Below are 20,770 nucleotides of genomic sequence, written 5' to 3' on the forward strand. Positions count from 1 at the left end.
TTCTTGGACCGGTGCTTTTCATTATATTATGGGATTTACTTAGTGTTTTGGTACTTGCCTGGATCGGCCACTGTTGGAAACAGGATGCTGGGCTTGATGGACCCTTGATCTGACCCAGCATGGCAATTTCTTAAGTTCTTATGCCTGCACTAATTGCAAAAATTACTATTATAGTATGATACATTTGCATGCATAACCATTATTTTCAGATTAATTTATAAATGAACTAGACGTTAAGCCCGTAACAACGGGCTACATTAAAAAAAAAAATTTCGGTCCATTTCCCTCCCCCCCCCCCCCCCCCTCATTCGCCCCTCACCCTTTAGTCTCCCTCTCACACCTCCCCCCCCCCCTCTAGTCTCCCTCCCTCCTCCCCTCAGTCACTCCCTCCTCCTCTCTCCCCTCCCCTTCCGGATAGCACAAATGGAAGATCTTCGGGGAGGTCCCTCGCAGCGCGTGCCGCTACTACGCGCCTTGCCGCCGCTCCTCCCAGTACCATTTTTGGTTATGGGCAAGCTCTGGCCGACGTGCCTCGCCCGCGCATGCGCGGTAGAGTGCTGTCTACTGCGCATTTGCGGCACGTCGGTCCAGGCTCCCTTATCTAGTAGATAAGGTTTATGTTGATGGACAGACTCTTTGAATGTGCAGAGAGACATATCACAGGAGTACTCAGATTGGATATTTAGATAACAGATGCCCCTTTTAAGAGTTTGGGGTGCACTTTGCCCAGGACACTTACATTCAGGGTTTAGCAAGAGAGGGGAGTACTGGGTCCCATAAATAGATTAGAATTAAAGAGTCCTACATCTATCATTGCTCCATTTTCTAGCAATGATTAGGTGAGGAGCAGGAAGCATACCATGCAAGAGCAGTAGCATACATAAACAAACAAGGGAGTACCTAGAGCCAAAACTTTGGTGGAAGCTGAGCTTCTGTTTGCATGGTTGGAGAAAAATCTGCTACAGCTTTTAGCATTACACATTGTAAGTCAGGAGAATGTACAAGCAGTTTTTCTGAGCTGAAATATGATAGGTTCAGGAGCACTCAAGCAGGTAATACAAAATGGGGTGACCACAGATGGTTCTAACAGCAACCCACCAGAACGCAGTGACAAGGTTCTTCAGCCAGTGGCAGTGAGGCAATAGACGTGCTGATACAGAAGTAGCCAAAGGGAAACTTTGCTTTTGTCTTTTTCCACACCTTGGCTGTAAAATAAAGAAATCTGGGAAGGAGTAGATATATGAGATCCTAATGCCACCAGACTGGCCGCGACGACTAGGGTATGTTGATCTAAGTAGACTGACAGTAGTAGATCGAGCATTGCATTTCAAGGCATGGAGGGGGGGATCTCCTTAATCAGGCACCTGTAGTAATGGGAAATCCATCTCCATTTTTGTTTACAGTATTGCTTTTGAGAGAGCAAGATTAGTTGAGAAGGGATACAAATAGTTTATTAGAACAAAGTAAAGTTCTAAAAAGTATTCCACAAAAGACCTTATGTGAGGATATGGTGAATTTTTGCAGAATATTGTAAACAGATAACTGTTCACCATGGTATTTCAAATAGGAGGTATTCTGACATTCTTACAAAAGGGTCTCAGCAAGAGCTTGACATTGAATTTTTTAAAGATACAGGTTGCAGAGCAATTTCTTGCCTTAAGGGAAAAATCAAGGGGGCATCTATATCGTCTCACAAGGCAGTGTCTCATTTTTTGACCAGGACTTACATGCCTTAATACTGCATTGAGGCCTATGATATTGTTATGAAATTTGAATTTTAGCGAGCTCATTAGCAAACACTCCTTATGAGCCATTAGAATAAACAACTCTGAAGGACTTGAAATTAAAAACTTTGCTTTTATTGTCAATTACCTCAAGATGCATTTTGGAGTTGCAATCTTTGTCTTGCAAGGCTGCCTTTCTAAGGTTTAGTGAAGTTTCTGTAATGCTGAGACCTATTCCATCCAGCTTACAAAAGGTGACTTTAGTATTCTATTTAAATTTTCACAATATATTGCCATCTTTCGATGCAGGCCTGCAATCTTTATAGTACTTAGATGTCAGGAGATATGTAAGAAAATATTTAAGGATAAATGAATTTTGTAATTCTGATAGTTTGTTTTTTGTGTTGCAACGTAAGGGGAAGACTACCTCAAAGGCGACTATCTCAAGATGGATTAAGAAAGCCATAGCATTAGCATATTTACTTCAGGGGCTGCAAATGCCAGAGGACATCGGGGACCATTCGTCTAAAGCATAATTTTCATTGTGGGCAGAGATAGCCACAGTAAAGTGGCAACTTGGACAAATCTAGATTCATTTATCAAGAATTATAGGTTGGTGTTTGTGAGACAGGATGCTAGTTTTGGAGCAACTATCCTAAGAGCGAGTTTGCAATCACCCACCTGTCATAATGGGGCTTTGATACATCCCACATGTTCTTGACTGGTGGAGCAGAAGGACAAGGAAGGAGAAATGAAGACTTAACCTGATAATTTCCTTTCCTTTTACTTCTCCTACACCAGTCAAGAAGCCCACTCGGGGATGTGAAAATTGGGCTACCTCTGTGAAAGTGAGATTTGATTGACAGAATAGCATAATCGTTAAACCATAGCAATCAGGGAAATAATAAATAGTCCTGGTCAAACGTGGTATACTCTTAGTTGTTAATATCGTGTATTGCCCCTTTTTGCATCAATAACAGCTTCTGGTCTGTGATAGTTGTGAATGAGGCCCTTTATTTTCTCTTGTGGTAAATCTGCCCATTCCTCATGGCAAAAAACCTCCAATTCCTGTAAATTCTTTCGTTTTCTAGCATAAACTGCATGTTTGAGTTCTCCTCAAAGTGGCTCAGTGATGAGGTCAGGAGACTGTGATGGCTACTCCAGAACATTTGCTTTCTTCTGCAGCCACTGAAGGGTCAGCTTGGCCTTATGTTTCAGATCCTGGCTTATGAAGGTAAATTTTCCTCCAATATTTCCTATTAAGTTGCTGCATTCATCCTGCCATCAATTTTGACTAAATTTCCTGTGTCACTGTAGTTCAACCCCCACCCCCCCAAAAAAAACAGCAGCGATTCACCTCCATGTTTCACAGTAGGGATAGTGAGCTTCTCTTCATAAATCTTGTCGACTCCTCTCCAAACACATTACAACATTTATGGTTGTGATCATAAAGTTCAATTTTGGTCTCATCACTCCAAATTTTTGACCCAGAAGTTTGAGGCTTCTCTAGGTACAATTTAGCACATTGTAAGCAGGCTGTGTTTTGGCATTGGTGCAGCAATGGATTTTTTTTTTTTCTGACAGCTCTACTATGCAACTCATTTTGTTCAAGTATATCCTTATTGTGCATGCTGAAACACCCACACTACTTTGTTTCCGAGAAGCTTGTTTTTCAGTAGAAGTAACTTTAGGGTTTTTCTTTACATCTCAACAAATTTTCATGGCAGTTGACTGAAATCTTTCTTGTCTACTTGTCCATGGTTTGGTATTAACAGAACCCATAACTTTCTACTTTGTGATCAGTGTTTGAACAGTATTGATTGGCATTTTCAAATCTTTGGATATTTCTTTATATCCCTTTTCTGATTTATAAAGTTTAACTATTTTTGCTCACCTAAACTTTGACAGTTCTTTTGCTTTCTCCATGCTTCAGTAACCACCAAAATCAGTTCAGTCCTGGATGAAATGCACAAGGGTTTCTCAAGAGCTAAGAAACTCATTGACTATTTATACCAGGGGTCAGGAACCTTTTTGGCTGAGAGCCATAAACGCCACATATTTTAAAATGTAATTCCATGAGAGCCATACAATATGTTTAAAACTAAATACAAGTAAATGTGTGCATTTTATGTAAGATCACACTTTTAAAGTACAATAAGTCTCTGAAAATATTACACCAAGCCTTAAGACACCAATACATCTCCTATTAGGAAAACGGACCAAGTCAGGCTGCTATAGAGTCCTACACAGAAACTACACGCCAGCAGAAAACGTCACCTGAATCACGTGCTGTCCCTCACCTAACATAGAATAAAGAGACCAAAACGCATAACAAGAAGCATGCAGAAAAAACTGAATTGGAAACTGCAACAAGCCAGAGTCTCTGTATGCAGTATAATAAGGAAAAAAGAAACATCACCCATCCTTATAAAACAAATCAAGAAATATAAAATCATCAGCAGTAAAACTGTACTAACAAAAAGAACATATTTCGAAAAACAGCTGATGAGTGGAATATCCAATAATTAAAAACTCATATAAAACATTTCCAGATACCAACAAAATATTTCAAAATAGCAGACACAAAGATCCAGTAATGAAAAATAATAAGGATACAAAAATTTTTTTGCTCTGCATACCTGGGAACGTTTGATATCCAGGTGTCCTGAGATTGTTCTGAATTAGCAGGAGGTGGGGTGGTTTGCTTGGAACTTTCTCCTCTCTGTCACATACCAGCGCTCTCTCTCACACTGGCTCTCAATGACACACCTATACACACATGCTCTCAGTACTCACATATACACATGTTTTTTCTCTCTCATATAGGCTCTTAATTACACATTTACACACATGCTGTCTATCTTTTCACGCTTACACACACACACACACAGGCTTTCAATCACATAAATACATGCTGTCTTTTTCTCTCACACACAGACTCTCATTCACATGCTTACAAACATGTCCTCTCTTTCTCTTATTTACACACAGGCTCTCAATCACATACTCACATGCTCCATCACCTAAATCAGCTCTCAATCACACACAGACACACATGATATCTATCTTACTTATACACACAGGCTCTTAATCATACATACACATGATTTCTCTCACACACAAAGATCTCAATCATACACACACACTCTTTCACACAACAGGTTTTTCAATCACAAACTTACACATACAGGTTCCCAATGGTAAACTTACATTCATGCTCTCTCTCTCATAGGCAGGCTCTCAATCACAGACATACTCTCTTTCACATATACAGGCTCTCAATCATTCACATACATGCAATCTCTCACTCACACACACAGGATCTCAAATACACATGCTTGCTCGCTCATTCACTCTCTCTCTCTCCCCCACCCCGGGAACTCGCGGCAGCAGCAGCCTCCTCCCAACACTAACCTCCTTCATTTTCAGCCCTCGTGGAGGCGAAGCCGGAGTCCCATCGGCCGCAGTTGAAACTCTTCATTTTCCTCCCGAGCCGCGCTGCAGTCTTCTTCCCGTCAGACACTAGCGTGGCCTCTTCTTCCCGCGCAGGCACCCGATGCTCTCCCACTTCCTCTTCCGGGCCGCGGGGGGGGGGGGGGGAGAAGAGAGCACGCCGGTTGCCCGCTGACTCCAGCTGTCCTGCCACATTCCGCCCGGGCTGACAGCATTTTAAGCCCGGGCGGCGGAGGACCGGGGAGCAGCTGGGTCAGCGGGGAACCACGAAGTGTGGCGACACTTGTCTGCGAGCCAGATGCAGCCCTCAAAAGAGCCATATCTGGCTCGCGAGCCATGGGTTCCCGACCCCTGATTTATACGCACACTAATTACATTCAAACAAGGCACATGTATGGATACCTACCCTGTGATTAGTGCAGTTAGTGTAGCTGGGTTTAAAAAAGGATTGGATAAGTTCTTGGAGAAGTCCATTACCTGTTATTAAGTTGACTTAGAAAATAGCCACTGCTATTACTAGCAACAGTAACATGGAATAGGCTTAGCTTTTGGGTACTTGCCAGGTTCTTATGGCCTGGATTGGCCACTGTTGGAGACAAGATGCTGGGCTTGATCGACCCTTGGTCTGATCCAGTATGGCATGTTATGTTCATTGCAATCTCAACCTGTGTGTTGGCTTGAGTGTATGGTAGCCCAAATACTCGAGGTATGCAAATGTTTCAACAGGATCACTTTATTTCCTATGTTGCTATGGTTTGTTTAATTTAAAACACACTAAAATAAGATGTTTTCTGATCACTCATTATTCTTAAAATGCTACACATCTTACAAATTCTGCCAGGGGTATAAAAACATAAGTTGCCCTACTGGGTCAGAATTTAATTTAAAAGCTTTTCTATACAGTCGTTTAGTAATGTACCATCACAACTGTTTACATTTAGGCACGAAATAGGTTTGGTTTATAAATTATCCATGGTGTGCCAATATTTGCAGTTACATAGTTCAGTAATATAATCTAATTGATAAGTGGGTTGGGGGGTTACCATTTATATGATTGTTGGATAATCATATGTGTATACTGTTTTTTATTTAATATTTAATTATGAGTAATAAAATCATCACCATCCAGTGTTGGTCACTAGGGTTGTCATTAACTACCCAAAGTTCCATCTCGGTCCGTCACCTCAATTGTACTTTATAGGAGTCCTGCTAGACATGGCTCAAGCCAAGGACTTCCTGCCCATTCAAAAGGGCACCCACTTTTAATGACCATCACAGCAGAGCATGGCACATGTTGAGGTTGTTGGGCTATATGGCTACAATCATCTGTCACTCCCTTGGCACGATTACATATGTGCAGGGCCCAATGGACCTTGAGATCACAGTGGTGCCAAGAACACACAGAACCTCCAGGATCACATCAGTCATTTCACCCTTCCAGGACTCTGTCCTGGTGGTGAGTACCTTCAAAATCTGGAATAGGAGATATCATTCCGAACTCATCCTACCCAAATTGCCCCTAACCATGGATGTTCTACTCTGGGTGGGGGGAAGCTCATATAGAAGGGCTCAGCACACAGAAAAACTATTGCCAAATGAATTTCCTGGAGCTCCAATTGGTCAGTTACACGCTATTGCCCTTTCAGAGATCAGCTGTCTAACAAAGTTGTCCTGATCCAAACAGACACACAGGTGTTTTTATTTATTTATTTATTTATTTTTAATTTTTATATACCGAAGTTCTTGTAAGAACTACAAATCACTCCGGTTTACATAAAACGATGATATGCCCAAATAGAGAAAGGGGCTTTACATGGAACAATAGAACAGATGGTGATATATGATATGTCAACAGCTCGTACCTCCTTTGTCAGGAAGCAGTTCCCATCTGGTCATGGAACCTGTCCCACAGGATGGTGCTCATAGCCATGTACCTGGCTGGGAGGGAGAATGTGTTAGTGGACAGACTGAGTATGCCTTCAGATCCCACGAGTTGTCCCTGGACCCAGGGGGTGCGAATCATGTTTCTGCCTCTGGGGGAGCCCAGACATGGATCACTTTGTGTCCCCTTGCAACAGAAAGGGGCCTCTGTTCTGCTCCCTGTAAGGACAGACTGCAAACCAGCTTCAGATGCCCTTGTCAGACATTGGTGCATAGGTCTTCTGTATGCGCTTCCTCAGATTCCCCTTATTGAAGACTCTCTTGAATCTTTGCGAGGGCAAGGGACTTTGATCCTCTTCGCTCCTTACTGGCCAAAACAGGTCTTATGGGAGTTGTCCATCTGGAGACTTGAACAGTCTGGGGACTTCCCCCAGATCTCATCACACAAGATCGTGGCATCCCAACCTCCAGGCCCTGTCATTCACAGCCTGGATGTTCACAAGTTAGTCCTGCCAACCACTCGATCTTTCAAAAGATGTCTTGTGTCCTGGTGGCTTCTAAAAAGCCTTCCACTGAAAGTCCTATAGACTGAAGTGGAGCAGGTTTTCCATGTTGTGTGAGCAAAAAGGCCCTAGATCTATTCTCCTGCCCACACAAAAACTGCTTGATTACCTTCTACCCCTATCGGAACTGGCTTGAAAACCAACTCATTTAGAGTTCATCTGAGTGCAATTTCGCATACCACCATGGTGTAGATGGTATGCCTATCTCTGTACAGCCTATAGTTGTAAGTTTCATGTGGGGTTTGCTTCAATGTGAAGCCTCCCGCTATGTCTTAGGACCTCAACGTGGTGTTAGCTGATGAAAGCTCCTTTTCAGCTGCTGCACACCTGTGACCTGAAATACCTGACCTGGAAGCTCTTATGCTTGGTGGTCACATCGGCATGCAAGGTCAGCATGCTTCAGGCCTTGGTGATATACCCCTTACACTAATTTTTATCATGACAAGATGGTCTTCCGTACATACCTTAAGTTCCTCCATAAGGTGGTAACAGACTTCCATCTTAACTAGTCCATCATCCTGCCAATATTTTTTTCCCAGACCCCATTCGCACCAAGGCGAACGAGCCCTGCACAGATTAGACTGCAAGAGAGCCTTAGCATTCTATTTGGAGCAGATAGAAGCCCATAGACAGTCCACCCAAGTTTTTTTTTTTCCTTTTGATAGGAATAGATTGGGCATTGCCATCGCCAAACAAGACACTATTGAATTAGCTAGCAGATTGCATCTCCTTCTGTTAGGCACAGGTGGGACTGCAATCTTAGGGTTCATGTCAGGGTTCATTCTGTCCGAGCCATGGCAGTGTCAGTTGGCCCACTTGCGATCAATTCCCATGGAGGAGATCTGCAAAACTGCGACTTGGGGCTCTCTCCACTTATTCATATCTCCCTATTGCTTGGATAGGGATGTTCGACGTGACAATAGGTTTGGCAGTTGTCCTTCAGAATTTGTTTTAGGTGTTGAACCCACTCTCTCCTGCCTAGGGGCTGTTTGGGTTCAGATTGTCTCCCCCTCTGGGTGTCTGTTGGTCCCCTTTATGTTGGGGAGCAGCCTGTAGCTAAGGATTCATCCGTGTGTGAGGACTAACATCCTACTTGTCTTCAGAGAAAGCAGCGTTGCTTACCTGTCTCTGAGGACAGTAGGATGTTGGTCCTCAAACCTGCCATAACACAGAGGAGTTGGGTTTCTCCTATTTTTGGATTTTATATATAATTCTGTTATAAGACTGAAGAGGGACCCCACATGATGTGTGGTATAGGGCATGCTGGGCATGCCGAATGAGCAGAGTCAAAGTTCTAGAAACGTTGACATTGTTTTCTCTGTCGGGCTTCATCTGATGTCACCCATGTGTGAGGACTAACATCCTGCTGTTCTCGGAGAACACCTGTTACAGGTAAGCAACTCTGCTTTTTACTATTTTGACACTTCTATTTCTACTTCCTTATTCTTCTGGAAGTTCACTGGTTTAAAAAAAACAAAAAGAAATCAAGTAATGTGACTACATTGTTGTTAACATTGTCTACAAGTAGCTTGTTGCAGAAATACTGGCAAGCTGATGTCGCACGGATGTATATAAGGATTGATATCTGTGAACCTGTTGATCTGTCTCCATCTGTTACTTGGCATGGATAACACACTGGTCTGATTTGTATTCAAGGAAAGGAAGTTATCAGGTAAGAAGTAATTTCACCTTACATGTGCATATCCTGCCTTCTCATTGACCAAGCCTCTTCTATTATGTTTAACATAACTAATGGAGTGAAACCCATCCTTGCCATTCCTCATGAATACTATAACTAATGAATTATTTTAAATATGCAGGAGTAGCCATGCTCTGAAAGAACCAATTACGTCCCTTCACAGAGTTTCACAGAGGCGCAGAAGAACATATTCAAGATACTGAATCTTATGAAAATTTTTCAGTTGAAGATATAGAAAGTAAGTAGATGACCAGAACTTGGTGATATTAGAAAGTTAACAATCCATTTGTCTTGTACTGGTGCAGCTTTAAGTAAAGTATGTGCATCCTGTTCTATTTGCACTAAACAGTCTAGGATTGTGTATAGTCTGAATGTATAGTACCATAGTAGATGGCTGAAAATGATGACTTTCTCCATCAGTTTGCATAGTTATTCTTTTCACACTGCAAAGGTATATCCCAGTTGCCAACTATAGAATCTTGACTGCTTTTTTATCACCTGTTATCCAAGTCAGTTTGCATTTTCATGCTCAGTGGTTCTCTAGCATCTGAAGTAGATCAGCATACAAGTTCTCATGCTTTAATCCAACACCTGCCCTGACTGACCACCCCCCCCCCCCCCCCCAATGACTTACCATCAAGCTTCAATTTTCGCAGGTACCATCATTTTTTTTTAATTTAAAACATTTGTTACCAGCTCTGTCATATCATTGTAGGCAGAGTACAAAACCATTCATAAAAGCTTAGACTCTTAATACATCCTGCATAAGAGTGAGCAATGTTTCTCCTTACCATTCAGCTCTTGGATTCCTAACTGAGCCTCCTGAATACTAGGAGGTCTTATCAAAGTGAATTTACTCCCCCAAAATGACAACACTGTGTGACATGGGTCTGACTAAGGTCCATTGAACCCAGCCTCCTGACTTTGACAGAGGCCAGTCCAGGTCACAAATACATGGCAGATCCCAAATAGTTGATTTGTTTGACTCCCCTAGGACAGTGGTTCTCAACCTTTTTCCCCATCGTGACATACCGGACAGGCCACGCTCACATGTGACACACTGCTCATTACAATTCACGGTGGAAATAAAAAGTAAAGGTCCGGTAATTATTTTTATTGTTTAAAATGACACAAGGAAAAGATACATATTCTGTCTGATCAGAAATTGCATAAATAATAAACATCCCACACCAAAACAGCACCAATTTCCAGCACTTAAACAGTAACCATCTTACCTAAGAAAAGGCAACACTGAAATATTACACCAGGCCTTAAGACACCAATACATCTCCTATTAGGAAAAAGGACCAAGCCAGGCTGCTATAGAGCCCTACACAGAAACTACACGCCAGCAGAAAACCTCACCTGAGTCACATGTGCTGACCCTCACCTAACAAAGAATAAAGAGACCAAAACGCATAACTAGAAGCATGCAGAAAAAACTGAATTGGAAACTGCAACAAGCCAGAGTCTCTGTATGCAGTGTAATAAAGGAAAAAAGAAACATCACCCATCCTTTAAAACAAATCAAGAAATATAAAATCAGTAGCAGTAAAACCATACTAATAAAAAGAACAGATTATTTCGAAACAGCTGATGAGTGGAATATCTAATAATTAAAAACTCATAAACAAATTTCTAGATACTAATAAAATATTTCAAAATAGCAGACACAAAGACCCAGTAATGAAAAATAAGGATACAAACATTTTTTTGCTCTGCATACCTGGAAATGTTTGATATCCAGGTGTCCTGAGATTGTTTTGAATTAGCAGGAAGGAGGGGTGGTTTGCTTGGAACTTTCTCCTCTCTGTCACATACCAGTGCGCTCTCTCACACTGGCTCTCAATTACACACCTATACACACATGCTCTCAGTCACTCACATATATGCGTGCTTTTTCTCACTTATATGGGCTCTTAATTACACATTTACACACATGCTATCTTTTCACGCTTACACACACAGGCTTTCAATCACACACATACATACTGTCTCTTTCTCTCACACACAGACTCATTCACATCCTTACAAATATGCTCATGCTCTCTCTCTCATTTACACACAGGCTCTCAATCACATACTCACATGCTAACTCACCTAAACTTACACACAGACACACATGCTCTCTCCCTTACTTATACACACAGGCTCTTAATCATACATATACATGATCTCTCTCACACACAAAGGATCTCAATCATACACACATACTCTTTCACACAAACAAGTTTTCAATCACAAACTTACACATACAGGTTCCCAATTGTAAACTTACATTCATGCTCTCTCTCTCAAAGGCAGGCTCTCAATCACAGACAAACTCTCTTTCACATATACAGGCTCTCAATCATTCACATATATGCTGTCTCACGCATACACACACAGGATCTCAAACACACATGCTTGCTTTCTCATTCACTCCCCCCCCCCCCCTCCCCAGAACTAGCGGCAGCAGCCTCCTTCATTTCAGCCCTTGCGGAGGAGGAGTCCCATCGGCCGCGGGGGTTGACGTGCTGCTCATTCCTCCGGCTGCGTCTCTCTTCTGTTCTTCGGTCAGATTCTGACCACACTAGCATGGTCTCTTCTTCCTGTGCACGCACCCACTACTCACCACTTCCTCTTCAGGGCCGCAGGGGGGGGGGCGGGAAGAAGAGACTAATGCCGCTGACTCCAGCTGTTCTGCTGCGCGTTCCGCCCGGGCTGTCAGCATTTAAGCCCGGGCAGAGGAGGACCGGGGAGCAAGCTGGGTCAGCGGGGGCCGAGAAGTGTGGCGACACACTGGTTGAGAACCACTGCCCTAGGATAAGCAATTTCTTTCCCAAGTCTACCAGGCTAATAACTTATAATCTTGATGTTCATATTTTAAGAAATGTTGGTATGTGTGTATTATAAACATTTTTAAATCGCATACTGGCAGAACCTGTTCTAAGAGGTTTACAATGTTACACAAACAGCAAAGATATAAAGTAATACAAACATATCAAAAATACAAACACAAAATTAATATAGACAGTTTTGCCACAGACTTTAAGATAATGAAGTTAAATACAGCTCATTTGCATAGGCCTTACTTCCATAGGCCTCTCAATGTTGTTGCTTTCAGATGCTTCCAAAACATTTTAATATGAGAAGGCAAATTTGAATGGACAAGGCATTCCATAATACCAGATCCACTATGGAGAGAGCCTGTCTGTGTTTCAACTAATCATGTCTTTTTAAGAGAAGGAACTTTTAATTGCAAAGTATCCATGGATTGGAGAACTCGAGAGGGTTGATATAATGAATGTTTATCTAGTATGCTGCAGTACTGGTAGCATGGGATTTGGTTAGATAAATAGTAGATTGACTGTGCTTATTATCTATAGGAGCCTAAATGTTTGTTTCATTTATAGAAGTTGTATATCTGCTGTCTATTTTCATTTATTCATCCTGCTATACCAGTCGCGATGAGTCCATACAGATGGGTTATGTCCCCGTACCAGCAGATGGCAGCAGAGTACACAGCTTTCTCCTGTGACTTCATTTCTGCTACTTATAGGTGGTGCAGTACAGGCAGAAACCAGTATTCTCTGCCTGTACGGGTGCAGCAGGATTTCAGTGGCATTGATGCAGCAAGGGCCAGGCCCACTGGTCAGTCCAGGAGAGCAAGCCCCCTGGGGAAAGGGCGAGCTCCTGGTCACTCCCATCCAGGAAAGCAAATCCACAAAATACTTTCCCAGTCCCAGAGGGGGGTGGTGCGAGGGGGATTCACAAAAAAAAAAGTCTAGGAGAGATTTTTGGATGTTGCATTTCAGACCCTGCCTCTGCATGGCTGTTTTTCTGTTTCAAAAAAAAAATACTAAGGGATGTTGTGAAAAGAACTGCAGAAGAGGCTTGGTGTTAGTCTGCTAGTTTGGGATTAGTGGCCATCACTTTACAGGTTCCTGCTCTTCAGATGAGCTCCTATGGGGGATTTGTTTGAATCACAGGGTTGCTATTCAGCTATTCCATGGGGGCAGGCTTTGTGCTCCATTGATGGAACTAGAGCGCTGCTGTCCAGGTGCAGTGCATGGCTGTTTTTGCCTCGTGGCCTTGTTCTGAGGGCCTCTGTACATACGGAGAGACTTCAGTATTTGGGGGAAGTTCCTGCGGTGATTGAGACCAAGGGGTGAGCTGTTTTCTCCCAAACCATGCTTAAAGCAGGCTGCCGTGGAGGCCGCAAGCTCTGTGGTTTTTGGCAGAAGTAGTGACCATTTTGGGCCTTTCTCCCATAGGGAGATGCTGGCATGTGGCATCAAGATAGCTGAGCTAACATTTTTCAGGCTCCTTCAGTGCTAGATTCCCACAGGAGCAGGATGTTGTGAGCTAATCCACAGAGTTTTATAGTGGGCCTCCAGGTTTATTTTGCCTTTTACACAAAGCTTTTGTGTACGCCAGATTCTTGAGGGGACACACAGAGCACCCTCTAGACCTATATGCTTCTCCCCAGGGCGCAGAGTCATTAAGGGATCCTAATCCTACAGAGTTCCATTCGCTGACTTGAAGGTTTTCCAGGGACCCTAGATTCCACTAGCTGTCCTGTCTTTATCTGCATTTTTTTTTTTTTTAGAGGGTAGGTTCCCTTGGTTAGAAGATGAGTTATCTGCCTACTTTTTTGCAGAGGTAAGATTCCAGCTTTTTTGGTCAGATGCATTTCTGTTTCTGCTTCGAGGATACAGAGGAAGAGGCGTTTTCTATGGTGGCCACAAGTATCCCAGAGTTTTTTTTCTCTACACTCTGAGGTAGAAGGAAAGGTGCTATCAGAGTGGGAGATGCCTAAACTGGTCTTGAGAGTAAAAATTGTATCCTCTTCTGCCTAATGCGGTGCAGCACTTGATCTAGTTCTCTTGAATGGATGTGCCTGTCATGACTAGACAATTGCTTATTCCAGTGAAAGGTGGCCCTTTTCTTTAAATCCTGTGGATAGAATTATTGAGTCAAATGGAACATGTTTCCTTCTGAGACTTTAGCAGCTCAGATGTCTGTCTGTGGTGGCTTGATGCTATGTAAATTTTACACTCCGCTTCTTCACAGTTCAGAGCTTGTGTTGTGGTTGCCAGAGGGTTTCTTTGGTGTCACATCCAGCTTGAGGTTTCCTGGTCAAAGACTCCCTTTAAGAGGTAGTTTTTGTTTTGATTAGGATCAGACTCTGAAAGTCAGAACTCTGGATTTCCTGAGATTGATTGCTTGGACTTTTTCTCAATATCGATTTCGAGATTCTAGGTGCAATTGCCCAAGTAAGCAATTGTATTCCTGCTCATTTTGGGGAGCTCATGTTGTCTGAGGAAAGTGTCGGTCCTTTCAAGACTTCAGCAAATCATAGTCTTGCACTGTCTTCCTTGGGATTTATTCAGGTCTCTCGGTGTTGCATGGCGGGTCTGCTTGCTTGTTCATCCACTTAGAGGTTGTTTAGTCTTTTCTCTGAGAGGCTCCAAGTAACCTCAGTTCGTGGGTATTGGATATGATCCAATATGATTCAGCCTTGGTGCTGTTCACTCTCTGGGCTGACATCTTCATGGTGTATCTCTATTTTTCATAGCCACACGGAGTGGTCAGTCTGAGTCTTCAGCAGTTGCAGATGGTGGTTCCTGTTTCCCAGACAGGAAATGGATCTCTGACAATATTCAGTAGATCTTCTTGCTAGAAAAGCCATGTCTGCTGTCCCTTTTTTCATTCTGTGGGGGTGAACTGCAATCTCTGCCTCTTGAGAGCGTGATAGGGGAGTTAAGATTTTACCAAAGCTTGCTGGTGGTTTTTGCAAGGAGATGGCCTCATAATGCATACTTCTCTGGTCACTTGAATGATTGGAGTAAACTTTCCTGGGAGGGCATTGGAATAGTCCAGGTTTCTGAAGGCTTAGCAGGAATGATCAATTGGTCTTCCCATCCTCACCGTGTTCAATCCTTGGATTACCTGCAGACACTTTTTCGGGATCAAGTGAGGTACATCTCTCTCCAGGCGTTGTGCACGTGTTTTCCCATCAATCATGGAAGTTTCTCTTTGGATGTTCTGAGGTTTTTTTTTTTTCCCTTCAGCTTCTTGCTTTGGATTTTGTTTCATGGGCCAGAGGATTGTCTTCCAGGACCTAAGTTTGGTAAGTGACCTTTGGTAGTGGATGGCTCTTAGAGCCTCCTTAAGGGGGATTCAGTCTGTATCTCTTGGATTCGAGTTATGATGGAATGTGTTAGGATGGAGAGCACATTTTGGTCCCCGGAAGAAGCAGCCTGGTTGGACAATAAGCTGCTGTCCAAGGGCAGGTGAAGTGCTTATCTCGTGTTTTTTGGGGGGTTTTTTCTTTTCCTTTCCCCTTCTCCAGGGCAAGCAACATTGCTACAAACAGTGGCATGTGTGAACAGATGGGTTGGCACCAGGAGTCTCATAGGTGGACACAGTCCTTCGCTTACACTAGATGAAATATGCAGAGCTTGGCTTTAGCTCACTTTGCAGTTCATCAGAGTTGAATCATGAAGTTTGCAGCTGATTGTCTACATTTTCTTCATGGTAGCTTGCTAGTATGCCAAGGCTCTTCGATTCTTAGCTGTCACAGAGAGTGTGGCATTGTGAATATAGACTCTCTGGTGCAGCTATAGCCAGAAAGTGGATTTTTCTCTTCCTCCTTTCCATTATTTAGTAGATTTCTCCAATAATATATATTGAAAGATGGCTGAGTTGTGCTCATTATGCCAGGTTGATCTTAATATGTGGATCTCTTGAAGGTTCAGATCTTCCATCTCTTGAGGTATCTGGAATCTTCTGAGGATCTGTTCAGGTTGGAGGTTCTGTTCCCTTTTTGATTCTTACAGCTTGATTGAACAGGTCATGCCTGCGGAAAAGAGGGTGCTCTTCTTAGTCTCTAACTTCCTGAAGGCCCATAGGGATTTTTCCTCTGGTTTGTATAGGTGTTTGGCACTTCTTTGAGGCATTCTATAATGATTGGTCGTTTTTCCTCTGGTGCTCTGATTCCCTAGTGCCTTTCCTTTCTGTATGGGGGCCTAGAGAAGTTTTTTGCCCTTGATTTCTCTGTAGATTCAGGTCACAACTATCTCCTGTTACATGATTTGGATCTGTAGAATATGTGTTACAACTCTTCTGGATATGTCCTGTTTTCTTCAGGAAGTATTTGGAGCCTCCTTTTTGACCTTCAGTTCCTCTGATTCCTTTCATTGGCTGCGCCTCTCATCAAGAGTGTCAGGTTTCTTTTAGAGAACTTACATTAGTGCTGGTTTTCTGGTTGCGACTTGCTTACCCCACCATATTTCAGTCAGATTTGTTTTGCATGACTTGTTTCTGTTTTAGTGTTTGTTTAGATACTCTTCATTTTTTTTTTTTTTTTTTTTGTCCTGTACCTTCAGTTTTGCCAAGATAGCGTCTATGGTCCATGCTACTCAGACTGCTTTTTTTTCCCCTTCCTGCCTTCTTATGGAGCGCAAGTCGGGGCAACATCTGTTCTTTGTGATTTCTAGGTGTTCGAGTTCTCATCTGGACTTTGGAAGTCACTGTTTCTTTCTGTGAGGCAGACAAACCATTTGTTTGTACCACATAAGGGTGCAGCCTGGCTGAAGCTCCTCTAGCTTGATAGATCAGGTATGCAGCTTCTGTAGTGTATTTATTCAAGGGCATTCAAATGCTTGATTTCATTCACAATTTTCCTAGCACTCAGTTTTGTGCTTGGGCAGATCCGGTGGTGGTGGTAAAGGTGGACATCTTCGGAGTGGCTATGTGTTCTTCTTTGCATTCACTTTTCATGAAGTGTTACAGATTGGTGGTGGTGGCTAAAGAGAACTCCACATATGGAGTCACTCTGTTTTATCAGAAGTGGACCAGCGAGTCCTCGATATTTATAAGATAAAGTTATGCCCTGAAATTTGCACGGCCAATTTCTGATGGTTTTTTGGCTTTTCCTTGTCACTCCATCAGGAAATAAAAGAGGCTGTGCAGTCCACGCTCAAGCAGCTTCTCTATTTGAAGGCTTTCATTCCAGGGCAGGAGGGGCAAGGGTGATATTCCATTTACTTTATGGCTCCAAAGAAAGAATGGTCCTTTCACCCTTTTCTGGATTGAAGCAGATCAATGACTTTCTAAAGGTAGCCCAATACAGGATGAAGACCTTGCGGTACAGAAAGGAGAATTCCTGTCTTCCTTGCATTAACAGACATATCTTCACATTCGAATCCGGAAGGATCACCAGTGATTCCTTCATTTCACTGTTTTGAGTTGCCTTTTTCAGTTTCAAGCTCTGCCCCTTGTGCTGGCTATGGCTCGGAGGACCTTCTCAAAGGTAATTATTGTGGTCCAGTGCTTGGACCTTGCCCCACTGGGACAAGATCAAATCAGCACCATTTTGGAAAATGACACTGCCCGGTGCTAGGGGAGGGGGCCCAGCCTGCTCTGCTGGATAATAATCTTATATTAGAGGTAATGGGGTGCTGGAGAGGGGGTTGGGGGTGGTCACCACTAGACTCCAATGAGATTTACCTGGTCTTTGGGGGGGGGTGTATCTGGGAGGAGTTGGGGGTTGTCTATATCTCAACGATGACTTACTTTTCATTAGGGGGGAACCTGCCAGGGCTGACTTTTTTTTTTTTTTTTTTAAAGGTGTGCGGTTGGGGGGAGCGCTGTCATTACATGGACTACTGATCCCTTTTTCTTTTTCCTATGGATGTCGGGGCTACCACTTGAGGTGGCCTTGGGATGAAGAAGAGGGTCAAGATTGACCCTCACACACTTTCTTACTAATTTTGCTTTTTTTTTTTTTTTTTTAAAGGGGATTTACCTTTTAAAGCAATGGCTGCCCCATGAGTTTGGCGCTATCATTGCAAGGTAAATGGCAAGGTTTGTTTGTTTTTTTTTTTTTGTCTTCCAGCGTCTTGCTGGAAGACAAAAAAAGTGGCAATACAGCCATGATGTTTTTTTGGTGGGGAGGGCCCACTATGGCAGCTGCAGTTGTGCTCCCCTGCGATAGTGGGACTCCTCCTGTGAAAAACATCATGGCTTGTTGCATCAAGGCCTTAGATTGTAAGCCCTTTAGAGATAGAGAGATACCTATAGTACCTGAATGGAATCTACTTTGATGTGCCAAAGGGCAAAATATAAATCAAATAAATACTAATTTTATCTGCAAAAAGGCAAAATTTCCTTCTAACCCCTCCACAATATCTATCAAAGGTTTTAAATAGAACTGACTCCAGGACAAGTTTCTGAGACATTTACTATTCACTTTTTTATTTTGGAGTTGTGAATATATAATTTATTTACAAAAGGGGATTCTGATGTAGAAATGTTAACATTTCATGGCTGAGTTTCTACAGTACATGGTTACATGTTGACCTTCTGGATTTGGGAATCATTCTATAGATGGAACACCACTACAAAGTATATCCTGAATGAGTAGCCTCATTCAGTAGTGAAGCTATCCAGGAGAGCCTTTCAGCTTGATTGTGAAACATTTTTATTCCAAGGTAGATTGGAAGACAATAGCTTGGCCTGCACTTACACTGCCTCAAGAATTTTGATCTGGGCTCCGTGCTGCCAATGTTGTCACATTGTGTACAGACTGTATTTCTAGAATTCTAGTGTGGTGTTCTTGTCTTCATAGGACCTGCTCATTGTTTGAGAAACACACTCAATGGGGATTTGACTTCTGCAACCATTCCTGAAGAAAGTAGATCTCTGTCCAAGAAAAGATCAGAATCAGATGATTCTTTGTCGCATTTTTCTACCTGAAGAAACCAGAGTATTAATCTTTAGACAAATACTGCTATGCAAGAGCTGCTGTTTTATTATACTATTGTGATAGGGGTAGTTATTTCCCTTTAGAAGGATTTCTCTGCACTTTATAGAATAATGTAAAGAAACAAAAAAACACACCAAAACCTTTGAAGTGTATTTTATCTTTGTATAGTTACTTTATTGCAAGAGTATTTTTCCTAAACTTCACTGTTTGAATGCACATTTTTTTGAACAAATGATGTTATAACCTGTTAAAATTTGCATTTATAAATAATGTGTGAAAGACATTCTAAATAAAAAAAAAAAAAAAAAATCATCATCATTGTATTCTTGAACTTTTGAAATTTCTCTTTAGGTTTGAAAGATGCAGCTTGGGCTGTGGGCCAGTTGGTCTTGGTATGAAATTGATGTTTTATCAGTAACTTGATGGTAGGCTCCGGCCTTCTTGAAATGTTAAAAATTGTATAATCAGTTTTGTATAAAAACCCAGTAGTAGAAATAGCTTTTTTATTTGAAGAGAAAAATCCATACATACAGGTTAATGTGAGTGAATAATTTTTACCAATATTTAGTAAAGCTAATTAATGTAGAGCTGGTGTACTTGTATTGATTCTTGTTTGAATCAAGATTTTTAATGATATTCAGTATTTGTCACTAAAGCTTGCAAATCTTGATATGTGCATACATTTTTACTGAACTATTGCATCCTGAAATATGATGGAACGTTACTGAAACTTTAGTTCATTACATGAAAAACTGTTCTTTTTAATGTATTTTGAATGCTTGCTTCTAAATACAGCTCATGTAGCTGCTGTGAGTTGACACTATTTACTACAAAACAGTCTCTGTATATATTTTATTTATGAAGTATTTATATTGGGAATTGTTCTGTTAACTTGACTACAATACACAGCTGAAGACTATTCTTAACTGAGGAAAGGATTATGTATGTCTATAAAGTAGCAGGTATATAGGTCATCAAATGCGTTATGGCATTAACACATGCGATAATCTTGTTACCACACAGCGCAAATGCAAATTTTTTGAAGGGACAGGATTGGGGAGGGGTTTAGGCAGGGTTAATTAAAATAAGGGGCAATATCGCACTGCGTGATAGCATAACTCATTCTCCCAGAACAAGCAGGATGGTAGTCCTCTTATATGGGTGACGTCATTAGGCAGAGCCCTAATACGGAACACTTTTGTTAGTTCTAGAAACTTTGACTGGCACACTGAGCATGCCATGATCCCTGTGTCCACAGGGGTCTCCCTTCAGTCTCTCTTTCCGCGCTGCAGTTTGACTCTGGTTTAGGAGCTCTGAGACTTTTTCTCACAACTTTTCCCACGGAAAACTTGGTTTTACTTCACAAATTTACTACACGGGTCTCCCTTCATGTTACATTTTCATCTACGCTCAGTGAGTACTATCCTGTATTCTCAGGTCGGTTCCTATCACCTCACTGTCAGTTTCCCCGGGTTACCAAACAGTTTGTAGCCCTTTTTTTTCTCTCCCTATGCTATTACACTCGGTCCGCCCCACGATGCCGCGAGGTTGTCCTTACTGCGATCTTCCATCGGGGGTAGAGGGATCAGGGCATCCATGGTTCCCATGGATGCCGTGGAGGCCGCCCATCTGGGCTACCATTGATGTCAATGTCACCCTTGACTAACGAAAATGCTTCATACGTCGGGATCTCAAC

The 20,770-nt window shown here is 42.3% G+C and overlaps 1 protein-coding gene across 1 annotated transcript in view; it reads left to right on the plus strand.

The window, feature by feature from the left end:
- Nucleotides 1-19,364, plus strand: part of PLEKHA3 (pleckstrin homology domain containing A3) — an 88,991-nt gene extending 69,627 nt beyond the window's left edge. Inside the window, 3 exon segments of the mRNA XM_029605896.1 lie at nt 9,442-9,514; nt 9,516-9,558; nt 18,937-19,364. Of these exon segments, the coding sequence (XP_029461756.1) occupies nt 9,442-9,514; nt 9,516-9,558; nt 18,937-19,064 (244 nt within the window). The 3' untranslated portion in view covers nt 19,065-19,364.
- Nucleotides 19,365-20,770: the final 1,406 nt, after the last annotated feature.

The sequence above is a fragment of the Rhinatrema bivittatum genome, chromosome 6 (assembly GCF_901001135.1).
Source record: "Rhinatrema bivittatum chromosome 6, aRhiBiv1.1, whole genome shotgun sequence".
Classification (NCBI taxonomy): domain Eukaryota; kingdom Metazoa; phylum Chordata; class Amphibia; order Gymnophiona; family Rhinatrematidae; genus Rhinatrema; species Rhinatrema bivittatum.